At 39.7% G+C, this 16,206-nt stretch overlaps 1 protein-coding gene across 1 annotated transcript in view; it reads right to left on the minus strand.

The window, feature by feature from the left end:
* The window catches only part of LOC126418793 (40S ribosomal protein S3a), a 36,577-nt gene extending 20,526 nt beyond the window's left edge, over positions 1-16,051 (minus strand). Inside the window, exon 1 of the mRNA XM_050085724.1 lies at positions 15,897-16,051. Within this exon, the coding sequence (XP_049941681.1) occupies positions 15,897-15,958 (62 nt within the window). The 5' untranslated portion in view covers positions 15,959-16,051. The remainder of the gene's footprint in view (positions 1-15,896) is intronic.
* Positions 16,052-16,206: the final 155 nt, after the last annotated feature.

Consider the following 16,206-nt stretch of genomic DNA (forward strand, 5'->3'; position numbering starts at 1 on the left):
CTCCAAGCTGTTGTACATTGGAGAAGGAAGGTGCGTCTGCTCTCAACTCAAAAAACAAAAAGAAGAAACCGGTGAGGTGCTATAAATGTCAGAAGATGGGACATATTGTGTCTCAGTGCAAAGGAAAAGTAAGCCCAAGATCACTCAGCAAAAGAGGTATGTTACTGATAGCCCAAAGAGAAGGACCAATAACAAAGGTAAGGCACTCATGTTTTTATTCTTTTGGTGGGATGAGTAATCGTGATATGGAATGGATTTTAGACTGGTGCATCTGTGCATATTGTTAAAGATAAATCACTTCTTTATGACATCAAAGATAAGACTCATATGGGAATATCTACTGTTGATGGCAACAAGCTCCGGTGTCACCTGGCTGGGAAACTTGGTTGGGAAACTAGATCTACATGTAAGTGTAAATGGTGAATCAGATATGGTTACAGCACACAATGTTCATTATGTGAAAAATGTGGCAACTAATCTGCTGTCTATAGGGGAAATTGTGAAGAAAGGAAATAGTCACTTTTGACATGAAGGGTGCAAGAGTAATTAGCGAAAGTGGTGAAGTTATAGCTACAGCAAGTAACAAAAGGGGTATTTTTAAGTTGGATACCATTGACAGTAAACATAAAAATGTTAGTGATTCAGTATATTCAGCAGAAGGTTTTTTATGGCACATCTAAATAGAAAGAGTATGTCTATAATAAAGGATATGGTAAAGGGAATACAGAATTTTAGTGTGTCCAAGGATCCTTGTGAGACATGCATAAAGGGAAAACAAGCAAGGTTACCCTTCAAGACTAGTAAGAGTAAATCCACAGAAGTCTTACAGTTAATCCACACAGATGTATGTGGCCCGATGGAGTGTGAATCCATAGGTGGGAGTAATTATTTTCTTACGTTTATTGATTACTCACGATATACTCATGTTTATTTTCTTAGTTCTGAAGACCAAGTGAGGGATATCTTGGAGGAATATTGCAATATGGTTGAAAGGTGGACGGGAAAGAAGAAGATCAAGATCATCAGGTCTGATAATGGGAGAGAATATATTAACCAGAAATTGAAGAAACTTCTGGCAAAAAAGGGAATCAGGCATCAAACTACCATAAGGTACAGCCCATCTCAAAATGAGGTTGCTGAGAGGGCTAATAGGACCATTGTTGAGAAATCAAGGAGCATGATGACTGACGCTGAATTATCCAAAGATTTTTGGGCAGAGGCAGTGTCAACAACTGTATATTTGAACAATAGATCACCTACAGAAGCATTAAAGAATAGAACCCCATATGAGATATGGATAAGAAAGAAACCTAATCTAAGCAATATAAGGGTTTTGTGGTGTGATGCAATGGCACATATTCCAAAACAGCTAAGAGGAAAATGGGATCCGAAAGCTAAAAAGTATATTTTTGTAGGCTATTGTGAAAATTCAAAGGGCTACCAATTAATGGATCCATTGACTAAAAAGATTGTCAGAGTAGAGATGTAATATTCTTTGAAAATAGAAAGGACTCAAAAGAGAGCAAAACCACTAAGTCAACTGCACCTAGTTCAGAAGGTGAAACCTTGTGTGAGAAAATAGAAAGTGAAGAAGACGACACCCAAGGACCAATGGATACAATTTATGATGACAATGAGTTAGAGGATGAAAAAATGAAGAAAACAATGTAAGGCATTCTTCTCGTGTACCAAAACCGAAGGAATATCCGGATTTTGAGATGTATACAGCACAGTCCTTTAATGATGAGCCAAGAACAGCAGAGTGGCCCAAACTCTCAAGAATGGAAAGAAGTGATGAGAGAATTAGAATCTTTATATCAGAACGAAACCTTTGAATGGGTAGATATGCCAGGAGATAAGAAACCACTGCAGGCAAGATGGGTATTCAATTTGAAGAACCCTGAAAGCTCATCATCAAAATACAAAGCAAGACTTGCGGTAAAAGGATATTCACAAAAACAAGAGGTAGATTACGAAGAAACTTTTTCACCTGTAGTCAAGTATGCATCATTGAGATTTCTTTTAGCCTTGGCAGTAAAACGAAATTTAATAATTCATCATATGGATGTTAAAACGGCATATTTAAATGGGAAATTCGAGGAGGAGATATATGTCATTCCACCAAGGGAAGCCATAAAAACCAGATCAGAAAGTAAAAAGATTTGGCATTTGAGAAAAAGTATTTATGGACGTTGCTGGGATCTATGTCTACATGAAACTCTAATAAATATGAAGCAATCCAAGGCAGATTCCAGCATTTACTATAAAGGGAGAAAAGAAGAAATAATAATAATGGCGATATGGGTGGACGATTTCTTTATCCTGACTGAAAGTGAAGGCCAAATGAGAATTTTCAAGAAACAGCTGCAAACCAAGTTTAAGGTGCATGATGTGGGAGAAGTCAAACGTTATTTAGGTATGCAGATTACTAAGGATGAAGAAAGACAAGAATTGAGCATAAGTCAATCATCATACACGGAAAAAATATTAAAGAAATTTGGCATGAGTGATTGCAAACCCATAAGTACTCCAATGGAAGTAGGAGTGAAGTTAAGTGTAAATGAGATTGATGTGGAATGCGACAAGAATGTTCCTTATTTAGAAGCAGTAGGGAGTGTTATATTTGTCTCAAATGTCACAACCCGACATCGCTTTTGCCACCAATGCAGTGAGCAGATATTGCAGAGACCCAAAGGAAAAGCACTGGAAAGCGGTAAAGAGGATATTCCGATACCTAAGAGGAACCTCAAACTGAGTTAAAATACCATAGAGATGGTAACGCAAAACTAGAGGGATATAGCGATGCGGACTGGGGGAGTGAATTGGGAGACAGATACTCCACCACTGGCTGCTGTTTTAAATTAATGGGGGGCCTCACATCATGGTCCTGTCAAAAGCAAAAAACTGTTGCATTGAGCACCGTAGAGGCCGAGTATATGGCACTATCTTACACCACACAGGAAGCATTATGGCTACGAAAATTAATAAGTGAAATAGAATCCAATTTAATTGAGGAACCTACAACCATCTTCTGTGACAATAAGGGAGCCATAAACCTAGCTAAAAATGATGTTACTAGTGCTAGGACAAAGCATATTGATATACGGCACCATTTCATTCGGGACCACAGAGCGACAGAACATTGCCGTGGACTATCTGCGCACAGAAGACATGTTAGCTGACCTTTTGACCAAACCCTTGGAAAGGGAGAAGTTTGAGAAGATTGTGGGACTATTTGGTTTATCTTGTGGAAGCAACACACAAAATATAACTTCAAGGAGGGGTGTTGGAATTGTGTGAGCAATATATTTCGTGTGTGTCGGCGCAAAGTGCACTGTGCAAAATAGACCTCTTTGGCATTGTCTAACACTCTTTGTGTGCGCTAATTATTCTGTTGTGTTCGCTGTAAATTTTTTTGTTCTTGAATGTGCAAATATAGTTATTAGTAAAATGTCCTTTTTTCTCCTTAATACTTATTCAGCTGCGCAAATTCCAATAGTTATTCAAATTATGTTATTACACTGAATAGGACATGCAACAGCACTACAGCTCCCATACGAAAGCACTTAAAAAAAAAACTCTGCACAAAGATGTCAAGGAATCCTTAGAAAACTATTCAACAATTCTACAGGAATCAAATCTGCAAGCAGTAGTACATGACAGGGAGAAGTTTAAAGGGTTGGTGGATGTGTGACAAAGCAAGCTGGGATAATTAATTCCCTCTTGTTTTGCCATCTGCCTCCTTAGAATTCATTTTTTTACGTGAATATTGTCTGCATTTTCATAAAAGAAAAAGATTGGCACTCAGTTTTAAAGAATATAACACCAGATCTAATTTTGTGCTTAGATTTATGTATGTAATTGATTTTCTGATTTATTTTGACTATGCCTAGTTAGTATCTTTTGTTATAGGGCAAAATCTGTGATTGTTTCGTAACTTTAATTCTATTGTTGACATATAAACAAATATAAATTCTATACTAATTATAAACATTTGGAAGATGAAATACTAGTAATCTTGAAGTATCTATTTGGCTTTATTCAAAAACATTAGCAAAACCAGCCCTGAATTAATTCTAAAGTAATTAACAAATATCAAACACTACTTTTGACAAAACTTAATTTCATGATTCAAACAAATAATTTGGCCTAAGTGTTGCAGTAGAAGAAACTGTTATAAAGACGCAATTTTTCAATACATCCAGTTAATTTAATAAGTTAAGTTTCAGTTGTAATTTCTGTAAATTAAACTTCAAACAATGTGTGGTTTCGGCCCCTATTATTGTAAGCATTTACAAGGTGAGAACAAAGTCTTGCCCTGCTTATTACAATTTATTAAAGAATAACTGTTTGACATAATAATTTACATTTGATGCCGTTACATAGGTTAGTGTTACTAGTGTTTTTTTTTTTTAAGACCACTTAAGTTAGTAAACTTCAACGTATGCTCCCTGGTAGCTCGGAGAATTTTGAGGCGGTATTCCAGTTCCCACCAGGTGTTTCCTAACATGTTCTGTCACAGTACCCACGGCAGCTTGTATCCTAGCATTCAGTTCGTCAACATCAGCAACTGGTGTGATTAAGACTCTGTCCTTGACATAGCTCCACCAAAAAAAGTTGAGGGGCATAATGTCTGGAGAGAGGATAAATGTCCAGATCGGTGGGTTGGAAGGAACTGTGTAACACCCTGGCCACCCGCTCTCCAGACACGCCCCTTGACTTTTTTTTCTGGGGCTGTATCAAGGACAGTCTTCGTCACACCAGTTGCTGACGCCAACGAATTGAAGGCTAAGATACAAGCTGCTGTGGGTACTGTAACAGAACATGTTATGAAACACCTGGTAGGAACTGGAATACCGCCTCTTAACATTCTCCAAGCTACCAAGTGAGCACACGTTGAGGTTTACTAATTTAAGTTGTCTTAAAAAAAAAAAAAAATCAGGGCAAGACATTGTGTTATCCCCGTATATGGGCCTCATTTTTGGTCACAAGACAGTCAGTTCACAGCCGAGTTTCAGACAAGGAACCTGTGTTGCTTAGAATGACAATGTATCAACTTTACAGTGAAATAAGTGTTACACCAATAGGCCACGTGTTAAAGCAATGACAGGGACTGTTCAATTTATCTGAAGGACTGAACTATGTGGTTATGATTTTACTGCTCGTAGAGGTTCAACAGAAAACTATTGTAGCAGTATGTGGAGGTTCACCTGCAAACTATTAATGAGGTTTATCGAAAGTTCAATAATAGTGCACTGGAAAAATAATTATTATTCAGGGGGAGGGGTTTGCAAAGTGAAAGTAAACTACAGTTAAACACACATGTTGGCTATATTATTTACAGTAGTCAGTGTCCAAATTACAAACCCCATTTTCAGCCAGTGTAGCACAGTACATCAACACCGAGGACAACACACTCAAGAACTAAAAAGCAGGCGGAACTGCTACAGATGGTCACTGGTGGCCAGACAGCAAAATCAAACTTATCCTAACAGAAGAAGAACGAACCAGAAGCAGCGAGAGAATGAGAAGGTATTGGGAAGAAAGATGTACAAAACACGCCACATATGATCCTGAAGGGTCCTAACGAAGCAAAAGAAGAATGAAGCCTTCAATTCTTTGTAACAAATGGCCTATATGGTCTGAACAAAAACTTTCTGGGCTAGCATAGTGGTAAATGTTTCCAACACAAACAAATATTTTCCAGATATCTGTTGTCACACAATGTGAAGCCAGATTTAACACACACTGCAGCTGGATCATTACAATCCCCATGCTAAATAGAATATCTGCATACAATATAAATGGAGACAAAAAAATCTACTTACCAAGCAGTAGCAAGCTTTTGGAGCCAGCAACTCCTCCTCTTAGCATAAGGCTTGAAGGGGAAGGAGGAGGATAACGGAACAGCACTGGTGAGGTTTAGGAAATGTGGAGTGTTCAGAAAGGGCACTCAGAACCCTAGTCAGGAGAGACTATCTGATAGGATGAGAAGTAAGGACTGCTTGTTGGAGACTGCACTGGAAGAGGTATGAAAGTCAGAGCTTACAGGTGGAAGATAGGGCCTTGCTTATTACCGTATCTTCCATCTTTAAGCTCTCAGGTTTTTAAATCTAGTTCTGTGCGGTCTCCAACAACCAGTCTATCCTCCTCATCCTGTTCAGTAGGTCTTCCCTGACTGGTGTTCTGGGTGACTTTTCTGAACTCTCCTCACTTCCTAAACAGTCCTTCCTTCATCCCTCTTCCTTCCACTCCTTTTGTCAAAAGGAACCACAGACACCGAAAGCTTGCTCATTTACTTAACCTTATATTTCTCCTGCCACTTATTAATGAGTAGATTTTTGTCTAGTCAATTAAGTTATATTTTCAAAAACTGATTATTTTCTTCGATGTATTAATACTATACGTAAGTTAGACAAAAGTGGAAATATGCATCTTCCCTCTTCAGTTTGGAGTCCAAGTAAGAAATGATCAAGGCAAAGACCCAAAATGAGTAGATCGTATTAATGTGAGCTAACGTGAAGGGAGTAACTGATCATACCAATATTAGATGCTGACATCATCCTGTAACAATGTGGTGTGTGTCATAAGGCTCCTTTACATCATGTGATGGAAGCACACACATTTGAATGAGCACTTCCAGGTCATTCATCTGTGTTCACTACCATTCACTTGTACCCATAAACAAGCATTTGCTCCGTTGATGTAACGGGCGAGTTGTGGTGCCCTGGAAATATTCTAAGTTCGGAGTTGGCGTGGTTGCACTGGGGCCTCTCGGCGGGCCGCGGCAGCCACATGGTGCAGAGCATTAGCTGGAGTCCAGGCCGACTCCGTGGCTGGGAATTCCATGGTGATGCTGTGTCGAAGGAGACATGCCAGGAGTGCCAGATATGGCAGACTTTGCGAAACCACAATGGCAGACATTTCACTGTTCATATAGAAATTAATAATAGCCACAGAAATCATGATACCTTAAGAAGAAACACGTATGTTACCATTATTTGCACAACGATTCTGATGGTGTAATCATATTTTCAATATCATTATTAGTTTAAAGTTTAGTATCTGACTAAATTATACAAGTAACACCCAACAACGAATTTCCAAAATCTAAATGGTTCATCCGATTTTGTCAATCAACATGTCTTTAGAAAGCTATTAGTGTAAACCTAAATTGGCATAAATTACAGGCATGTAACTTTAACATTACATGAGTTATTGGAGATCAAAGTGGCCGATCACTATTGATCGCGTCAGACCTTAAGTACTCCAGTGCCTCTCCCTGGAGGCACCACCTTATCGTAGCACTGTCCGTGCGGGTGGGAGTGAGTGTGTGTTCCTGTGATGCTGAGAGCTATACCGGTGGTAGCGTAGCTACTTGCAGGTTCAACCTAGCAGGTCAGGTCTCAGCAGAGGAGCCAGACGAAGTGTGCCTCACAACGACCTACCGTCCTTTCCTCCCTTTCCCTTCCAGTCCCTTCCCTTTCCTTCTGTCAGTCTCTTCATCGGTGTAGGAGGCAGGTAATATCGATAGGTAAACACTCACGGCTTCTGTACCGACGAAGCAAGGCACCTGTGATGTGCCTTAAGGGTGTATGTCAGGATACTTCCAGTGGCATATGGCCATTCACTGCATCCCCTGCCTCTTGCCAGTCGTATCGCCCCTACGATCCACTGCCAACCAGAGGCAGAGGACAAGAGAGTGGATCTGCATCTGCTTGTCCACTTTAAATACCTTCACGCGCAGATGACTCCGGCAAAGTTTCAATGGACTATGAGCTTTGAAAGTCCTGCGGCGATGGAGTACTGATGGTGAAGCAAGGGTTTGGTGTACCTGAACCTTAGTTGGTGCTCTGCACGTTAGGCGGTCAGACGATGATGGTCATTCTGGTACTCGTGAGAGACGGGAGGACTGGTTCGGCAGCTTGTCAGACGACAAAGCAGCCCTATTTAGGATCGCTCTGCTTTCCCTAATCCAGGGAGGGGCCTAGAAAAGGTGGCCTAAACATAGCCCGTCACAACCCAGCACAAGTGACAAACTGCGGTCACTTGTTCACTAACATATGTGGTCAAAAAAATAATAAAATAAAAAGTTACCTTAAATATCTAATGATAGGAGTCTGGAACGTCCGTACTTTACAGGATAACAACCATAATCAGTGATCAGAGAGAAAGACAGGACTTATCGCAAGGGAATTGGCTAGATATAACATCGAAATTACCGCCATAAGTGAAACACATCTTAGTGACTCTGGACAGTTATGTGAACCGCTCGGATGTTATACCTACTACTGGAGTGGAAAATCATCCACTGAAAGGGCGGAAAGTGGGGTAGGCTTTGCCATACGCAATAAATTGGCATGTTCACTAACAGAACTCCCAAAAGGTATCAGTGACAGAATAATAACACTCAGACTTCACCTGGCATCTAAGAAATATCTTCACTTGATCAATGTATACGCACCTACATTGCCATCTCCGGATGAAGAGAAGAACGAGTTCTACCAAGACCTCCAACATGTCCTTAGGGATATTCCTTCTGCAGATAAACATCTGTTACTTGGTGATTTTAATGCTCGTGTTGGGAATGATTTCAGTGCTTGGAATGGAGTCCTCGGTCACCATGGGATTGGAAAATGCAACTCGAATGGTTTGGATCTTCTAACTCTATGTGCAGAGTTTGAACTCTGTCTGACAAATACATATTTTCGTCTGCCTGAAAAATATAAAACGATATGGATGCATCCGCGATCGAAACACTGGCACCTTCTGGATTATGTGATAGTACGGAAAAAAGATCTTGGTGACGTACTGGTCACACGTGCAATGAGAGGCACTCAGGGATGGACAGACCATCGACTCGTGAGGTCCAAATTAAAGATAACTTTGAACGCACCACGCCGAGCTTCACACAAAATACCAACAAAATTGTCCTGCAGAACCTTGGCCAATGATCAGACTATGAGAGCGAAATTGGACGAAAAATTTGGTGTCGATGGCCTTTTGATATCTGAATCTGCCCCTGTAGATGAACAGTGGAGTGCATACGCTAGCAGACTGCGTGGCTGTGCTTCAGAAGTCTTGGGAAAGCCTCAGAAGAAGCACCAGGACTGGTTTGACGACGCAGATCCAGAGATCAGAAAGCTAATTAATGATTTCAGAACCTCTCTTCGCACCCCTAATGATAACAAGCGTAGAGCAGCGCATTACAATCTGAAAGTGAAGGTACGTGCTCTCAAAGACAGTTGGTGGGCAAATAAAGCAAATGAAATACAGTTATATGCCGACACACACCAAACAGGCAGATTCTTTGAGTCCCTGAAAACTATCTTTGGTCCAAGAGTTGGGAAGATAGCACCAGTCTATAACAAAGATAAAAGTTATCGGCTGACGCAACAGAGTGACATCCTGTCTCGGTGGGCGGAACATTTTAATGACGTTCTTAATCCCGACCATCAGACAACCGATATTCCATACATAGAAGCACTTAAGACCTGCCAGTTGAGGAACAACTTGCGGATGCCCCTTCCTACGATGAATTCATTTCAGCACTGGCTAAGCTGAAAAATGACAAAACAGCAGGATTAGATAACTTGCCATCAGAGCTATATAAATATGGGGGGCCAAACATCAAGAAACCATTGTTTGCTCTGATCTTAAGGATTTGCGAGTATGAAATGATTCCACAAGACTGGAAAGATGCTTGTATTTCCAAGATCTATAAAGGCAAGGGTGACATATCAGACTGCAGCTCCCACAGGGGCATTTCTCTTCTCTCAGCAGCGGGAAAAGTCCTTGCCCACATAATTAACACCCGGTTAACACACTTTGCAGAAAAACTGCTACCAGAGACCCAGTGTGGCTTTCGCCCAAACAGAGGCACAGTGGATGCCATATTTGTTGTCAAACAAATGCAAGAGAAAAGTTTAGAGCAACATCGGCCTTTGTTCATGTGCTTTGTAGACCTGGAAAAAGCTTTTGATCATGTCCCACGGGAAGCTCTCTGGATCATACTAAAGAAAACTGGGTGCCCTGACAAAATTGTCAGTTTTATTCGGAAGTTTCATGAAAACATGATGGCAAAAATCCGCCATGAGGACAAGCTCTCAGAACAGTTTCCCGCGACATGTGGTGTAAAACAAGGCTGTGTTCTGGCTCCCACACTCTTCTCACTTTACTTCGCAGTTGTTATGAGAGACGCGACCAAAGCCTGTAGTAATCAAATTAGTCTCGACACAAGGACAGACAGAAGTGTCTTCAACATCTCTCGCCTCAGAACAAAAAGTCATGTAACCAAACTATCCATCTTAGAGAGTCTCTACACGGATGATTTATGCATGATGGCCAATTCTTGCGAAACTCTTCAGACTTCTATAAATCTGCTAAATGCCTCCTGCAGAAGATTTGGTTTAGCAATTAGCATCACTAAGACGCAAGTTCTCAAACAGCCACTTAGAGGTCTTAATGCAGATGACTCCAGTATTGAGATAAATAACAAACCCTTGCAAAATGTGTCAAATTTCAAATACCTGGGAAGCCAAATTAGAAGTGACAACAGCCTGACAACGGAAATCGCAGCGCGTATAGCCAGCGCAGCCTCAGTCTTCGGTAAGCTTAATGACCGAGTATGGAAATCACATGATCTCAAACTACAAACAAAAATTGCAGTCTACAAAGTAGTAGTATTATCCACCTTATTCGATGCCTCGGAAACCTGGTGCTGTTACAAAGTTGACATTAAGAAGCTAGATAAATTTCATCTTCGATGTCAGATCAATTCTGCGCATCAAATGGGAAGATCGTGTCCCAAACACGGAGATTTTCCGCCGCGTGAAACTCGCTGGTATTGAAGCTTTAATAATGAAACATCAACTGAGATGGAGTGGTCACATAGAACACATGGATGACAGTAGGCTACCTAAAGCGGTGTTCTACTCGCAGCTCTCGTGCGGGAAGAGGAGGAAAGGTGGTCAACACCTGCGATATAAAGACACCATTAAACGCCACCTTGCAGCCTGTGGCATTCCAAGCAACCGTTGGGAGGAGCTAGCATTGCGCCGATCGAAGTGGCGATCAACTGTACATAAGAGCATCGAACAATTCGAGCAAAAGCGTCTAATGAACCTGGATGCTAAAAGAGAGCTCCGAAAATCTCAGCTCAAGCCTGTCTACATGTATACTTACAACTCTGCTGGTCAACTTCACTGTGCTTCATGCAACGGGATATTCAAAGCGAAATTCAGATTCGCGAGCCACATCCGAGCCTACCACAACAAGGACAGAGAAGACTGACGGAGTCGCTGTTGCCGGACATGGCGAGGAGGACGACATCGACATCACCACCACCACCACCACCACCACCACTCCAGTGACAAAAAACAGTAGCAGTATGCTTATAAATATATCCATCTATGTCTTTGTTTGTATCTGATACATGCTATTCATTAAGAAATTGGTCAATTATTTACTGTGTTTTTGAAAGCGCAGAGACGTTAGGCTACTGCCCTACTTTTGCTTGCAATTTCTTTGATATATGTCTACTTAATTTGTTTATGTATTTAATAATGTGTGTTAGGGCGTGTTTATGGTCCAGCTGTAGGTATATTTATTTAATTTCAAGTTATTTAAATGTAAATCCAGTATTTCGAAAGTGTTTCATTATGTTTGTGGATGTGCATTGGCTTGAAGACGCGGTGGGAGTGATCTAGCCAATCACAGTGCTCGTGAATGGGGAGACTGGATGGAAGTAGAACAGTATGAGAGAGGAAAGAGGAGTTCTGGACACTACACACAGGACACTGGGATTCTGGATGTGACGGCACGACACACGGTTGCGGCAGAGACTTTGAGATTGTGTAGCAGTTTGCACGTGGTCGCGGCTGATAGAAATACTTTGGAGTGCCGACTTGTGCACTTGTGAGCTTTCCGTGGCTTCTACAGTGAAGTGAATGTCTAGAGCTATGTTGTTGTTGTTCATAACTAATCACGTGCAGTAGGAATCTATTGTTTCCCGGATATTCAACTTATATTTTATTTAATTGCTGGACCATCAACACCAATAAGTGTTTTGCAGAAATATACCACATTCTCAAAAGTACTACTATTGTACTAATTATTTAAAGTCGTTAAGAAAGTACCTGCAGATTTTATTTAATTGCAACCTTTCATTTATAAATTTCTATGTTACATGCGCAATTGCCGAGTGAGAGGAACCTATGAGCATTCGATTCATATGTATATTCATATCGTATACTGTAAACTCAGCAATATTGGATTTGTAATGCGGCAACAACGTATCGCAGCCCTTAAACAATGAAACCAGCCAGGAATCAGTGGGTACGTAGTTGAGGGTCACACTTTTTTATAATTTGAAAGCCCACAGCAGGAAGTAATGGAAGAGAAAATTAGAGAACATGGCATGTCAAACCCAGAAATGCTATGTGGTAGAGTTTGGGAGGATCGCCCCACAGGTTTCACTTGCTACTAACAGCCATGATGCCACACTGTGATTGATGAGATATGTCAGCATGACGACTGTGCTGATTTTGACAAAGCAAGCAGAATAGTGTAAGGCAAGAAGAATGTAGGCCTACGTGTCTAAATTTGGACACCAGAGTGAAGTGCTTAGAGGCAGTTAATTTAAAATCAGATCGCATGTTGTAACGGGACATCATCCTCTAGTATTACTCCTTCTGAACAGTAGTTGTTGATATCAATATCATTTTTTTAATTTTAGACTGATTAAATTATCTTAGTTGCTTTTCTAAAAACTCAATTTTATTCACAATATGCTATATTTCAAACCAAAATTTATAAAAAGAATTACTTTATAAAACATTTTAGTTTCTGTTACAATCAATAAGTACTAGTTCTGAACGTACAGTTAAAATTATTTTTTTATACAAACATCTGAAATTATGAATTATTTACACACTTAAAGTTTCAATTACTAATTACACAATCCTGTACTGCTTACTATGTGTATTTCTGTATTCATTTATGGAATAATAATCAAAATTAATAATGTAATGAAAACTAGTAGGAATTCATTTGTTAAGAAAAATTGTAAACCGTATGGAATATTGTTATTTCCGCACACAGAGAGAGAGTTGTAAGCCTGCCTCTGATGTGATCGGACATATTTCTATATAATGGGTGCAAATAATGTAATTTCGGCTTTGTTAATGTGAAAAATCAAAATACCATATGAAGCACTAAAATGTGAGAAAGTCTGTGGAAAATGTATTTATGTACAAAAATTCTGCAACAACAATCTTTCAAATTATTTAGTGCGAACCTACCATGAGGACCTGATGTTAGATTTTCAACTTCAAGAATCAGATCCCCAGACAAGAACAGCAGGCATCTCAACAACTGTTTATTAATTACTTGGACTGGGCATGGTTTAATACGGAGAAAAGATGGAAGAAGGGGGGGGGGGGGGGGGGGGGCGGCGGCGCAGATTACAAGGTCCAGCTTTCCGTAACATTATTCCAAAACTTCATTAGTTTCCAAATATAACTTAAGAGGGAAATATTGTAGACAAGCAACATAACCTGAAGAAAAACCAGTACTGAAACTCTGATTATTAATGGGAGACATTTACATTAAAATTGTTTCACATTTGAATAGTTCATATACTTCAAATAGTTCCCCACATCCAAAGTCACATACACAGCTGTTCCAAAACTGTATAGAATAAATTCAAAGAAGTTAATGTCTAAGTATGATTAATGAGATGTGCCTGTACATACAACCCACCACACAAGCTACAAAGAGTGGCATTTCAGCTATGTAACCAGTTATAGTCAATGAACACACTGAGAATGATCAGATCTTCCATATATTTTTAATCAGAATAGTACACACATTCAGACTTTACTGTCAAGCAACATTATTGTTTTGTTACTTTTCAATAAAAATAAATACAAAGCTTGTGCTTATTCACCCTGCTCTCACCTGATTGGAAGTATATAATGACTTCTTTTGATAGTTCACTGAATGACTGATACCCAGCAAACCTGAAGAAACACATGGAAATGTGAACTGAACTTCGCCAAAGTGTGTTCTCTTGCACTCTGCTAGCATATACTGTACATTATGAAGAATGCTCATTCACATTCATTCAATTCAGTGTAAACTATGCTAAGTGCACAAACGAAGAAAGCTGACAACATCTCTCTTCCATCTGCAGTAGTTTTCAGAATGTACATCATGGTGACATTTCCATAGCAAAGCCAAAGTTGTGTTATGTTAGAATGAAATTTTGGCTAAGCCAACAAATTTGAATATGAAATTTTAAATGTGGTGACATACTGACTTGCAGCATGGCCTGTGGTCTAGGACAGTTAAAACAAAGTTTGATTACCAGGGTTAAATTTTCCTTACAGCAGCAGTGACATGGTGTTACGATGTTGGCAACGAGTGTCGAATGCTAGGAATTATATGACATTCTTATTATCCCAAACATCTCGTTATGAAATGTTCACTTTACGAAGAACTTCATACAAGAACCTCTCAATCAGAGAGCAGGAACAGCATTAGTTATTTACTTCACCGACCATCGTTGCCAACAACAGCACACTACACAGCTCCTGCCTGAAGTAAAATTTTGCCAGTTACGAATCAACAAAGCAGTATCTTCCACCTCAGTTAATCCAATGGAGGAACATAATGTATTAGGTGAAGACCCTAATGAAAGTCTTTATACACCAATGATTATCAAACTGCTGTCTTATGTCATTCCTGAATAGAACTGATTATGCCTGCAACCAAGTACAGTGATTGGCATCAGGTAATTTGCTGTAGATCCAATAGACACGGACCACTACATCTTTGAGCAAATACACACGAGAAATATTTCATTACCACACTGCGAAAAGCTGAAGTAATACCGACACATCCGAATACAAAATTACAGAATTAGGCCAACACACTGAAGTTCAAGATTCCTGATGATTCGACATGTACATATCTTCCTCTCAAATCACGAATTCTAATGAGTGGACAGCTACAACAGAATGTTAAAGTGATACAAAGCCAGACACCATAATGCTTGGTGAGAAATCACAACAGGTGTTGTGTAAGGTTACATCATGACGCCCACTACCGTTCTTGTTCCGTTAACTATCAGTTTATGTGAATTGAGAGGCCGGATTGGTACATTTTGCAGATCGTCAAGGAAACAAATGAAACCACAACAGAAAAACTGTAAATAAAGTTATTATCAAGTTTTGCACTGGCTCAAAAGTTCTTTGGACACGAAACGAGTAAATATACTTCACTTTTTCGTTCACGAACGTCCTACAGGATAATATTCTGAGATGACTGATGACCTAGACAATACGAGTTCCTGGTAGAAGGGGAAGTAATTGGAATTTTGTGTGGGGGTTCAAAAAAACATCTTGTCATATGCTTGACGATGTATTTAAAATCCACAGGCACATTCGTTCACAGATTAAATTAGCGGTGAAGAATCCATTACTTACGATATTTTTACAAATACTGAAAGTAAAATGAATTTCACTGTCTTAATTCACATACCGTAGGACTAATTCTGACAACAAGGAGCAGTTCAGTGTACCAGTATTTGATCTACTTCATGCTGTTCTGCATGTTACACTATGCGAGTGTTGAAGTTATGAAACCATTCCGTTTTACCTAAAATTTAATTACTAATCGGACCGATATATTAATACAAACGCTAAACACCACGAGCATAAATTAAACAAAACATCCCAGCGACGCAATAATTCTCTTACAGGAACAAGCATATCCACGCTTTGAAGAATTATCAACGTGCATCGATTAATCACTAAAACGCACAGACATATTAATGAAATAACCACAACCATCATAACAACATCAAATGGACAAGCGCAATAATGTTTACTCACATCTTCTTCTTAACACCTTTCTTTCCTCCTTTCGACAGCCCCTTATTCTTACCCACCGCCATGATTTCACGTACAACTGGAAGGAACGTCGCCGGAAGCTACTTGCTCGACTCAGCACATGGAGTCAAAAAGTTTCACTGTCGCAGACAATCCCCTTCCGCCTATCGTTGTGCTATCGATACACAACTCAAGTTGGTGAACTCAGAGCCGTTTCAATAATCCCTGTTGAACACCTATAATATGAAAAACTTTATTTATTGAGACCTATCAAATATATTAATTCAAAATATAACTTCATCAAGAAATAACA

The sequence above is a fragment of the Schistocerca serialis genome, chromosome 9, assembly GCF_023864345.2.
Source record: "Schistocerca serialis cubense isolate TAMUIC-IGC-003099 chromosome 9, iqSchSeri2.2, whole genome shotgun sequence".
In the NCBI taxonomy this organism is placed as follows: domain Eukaryota; kingdom Metazoa; phylum Arthropoda; class Insecta; order Orthoptera; family Acrididae; genus Schistocerca; species Schistocerca serialis.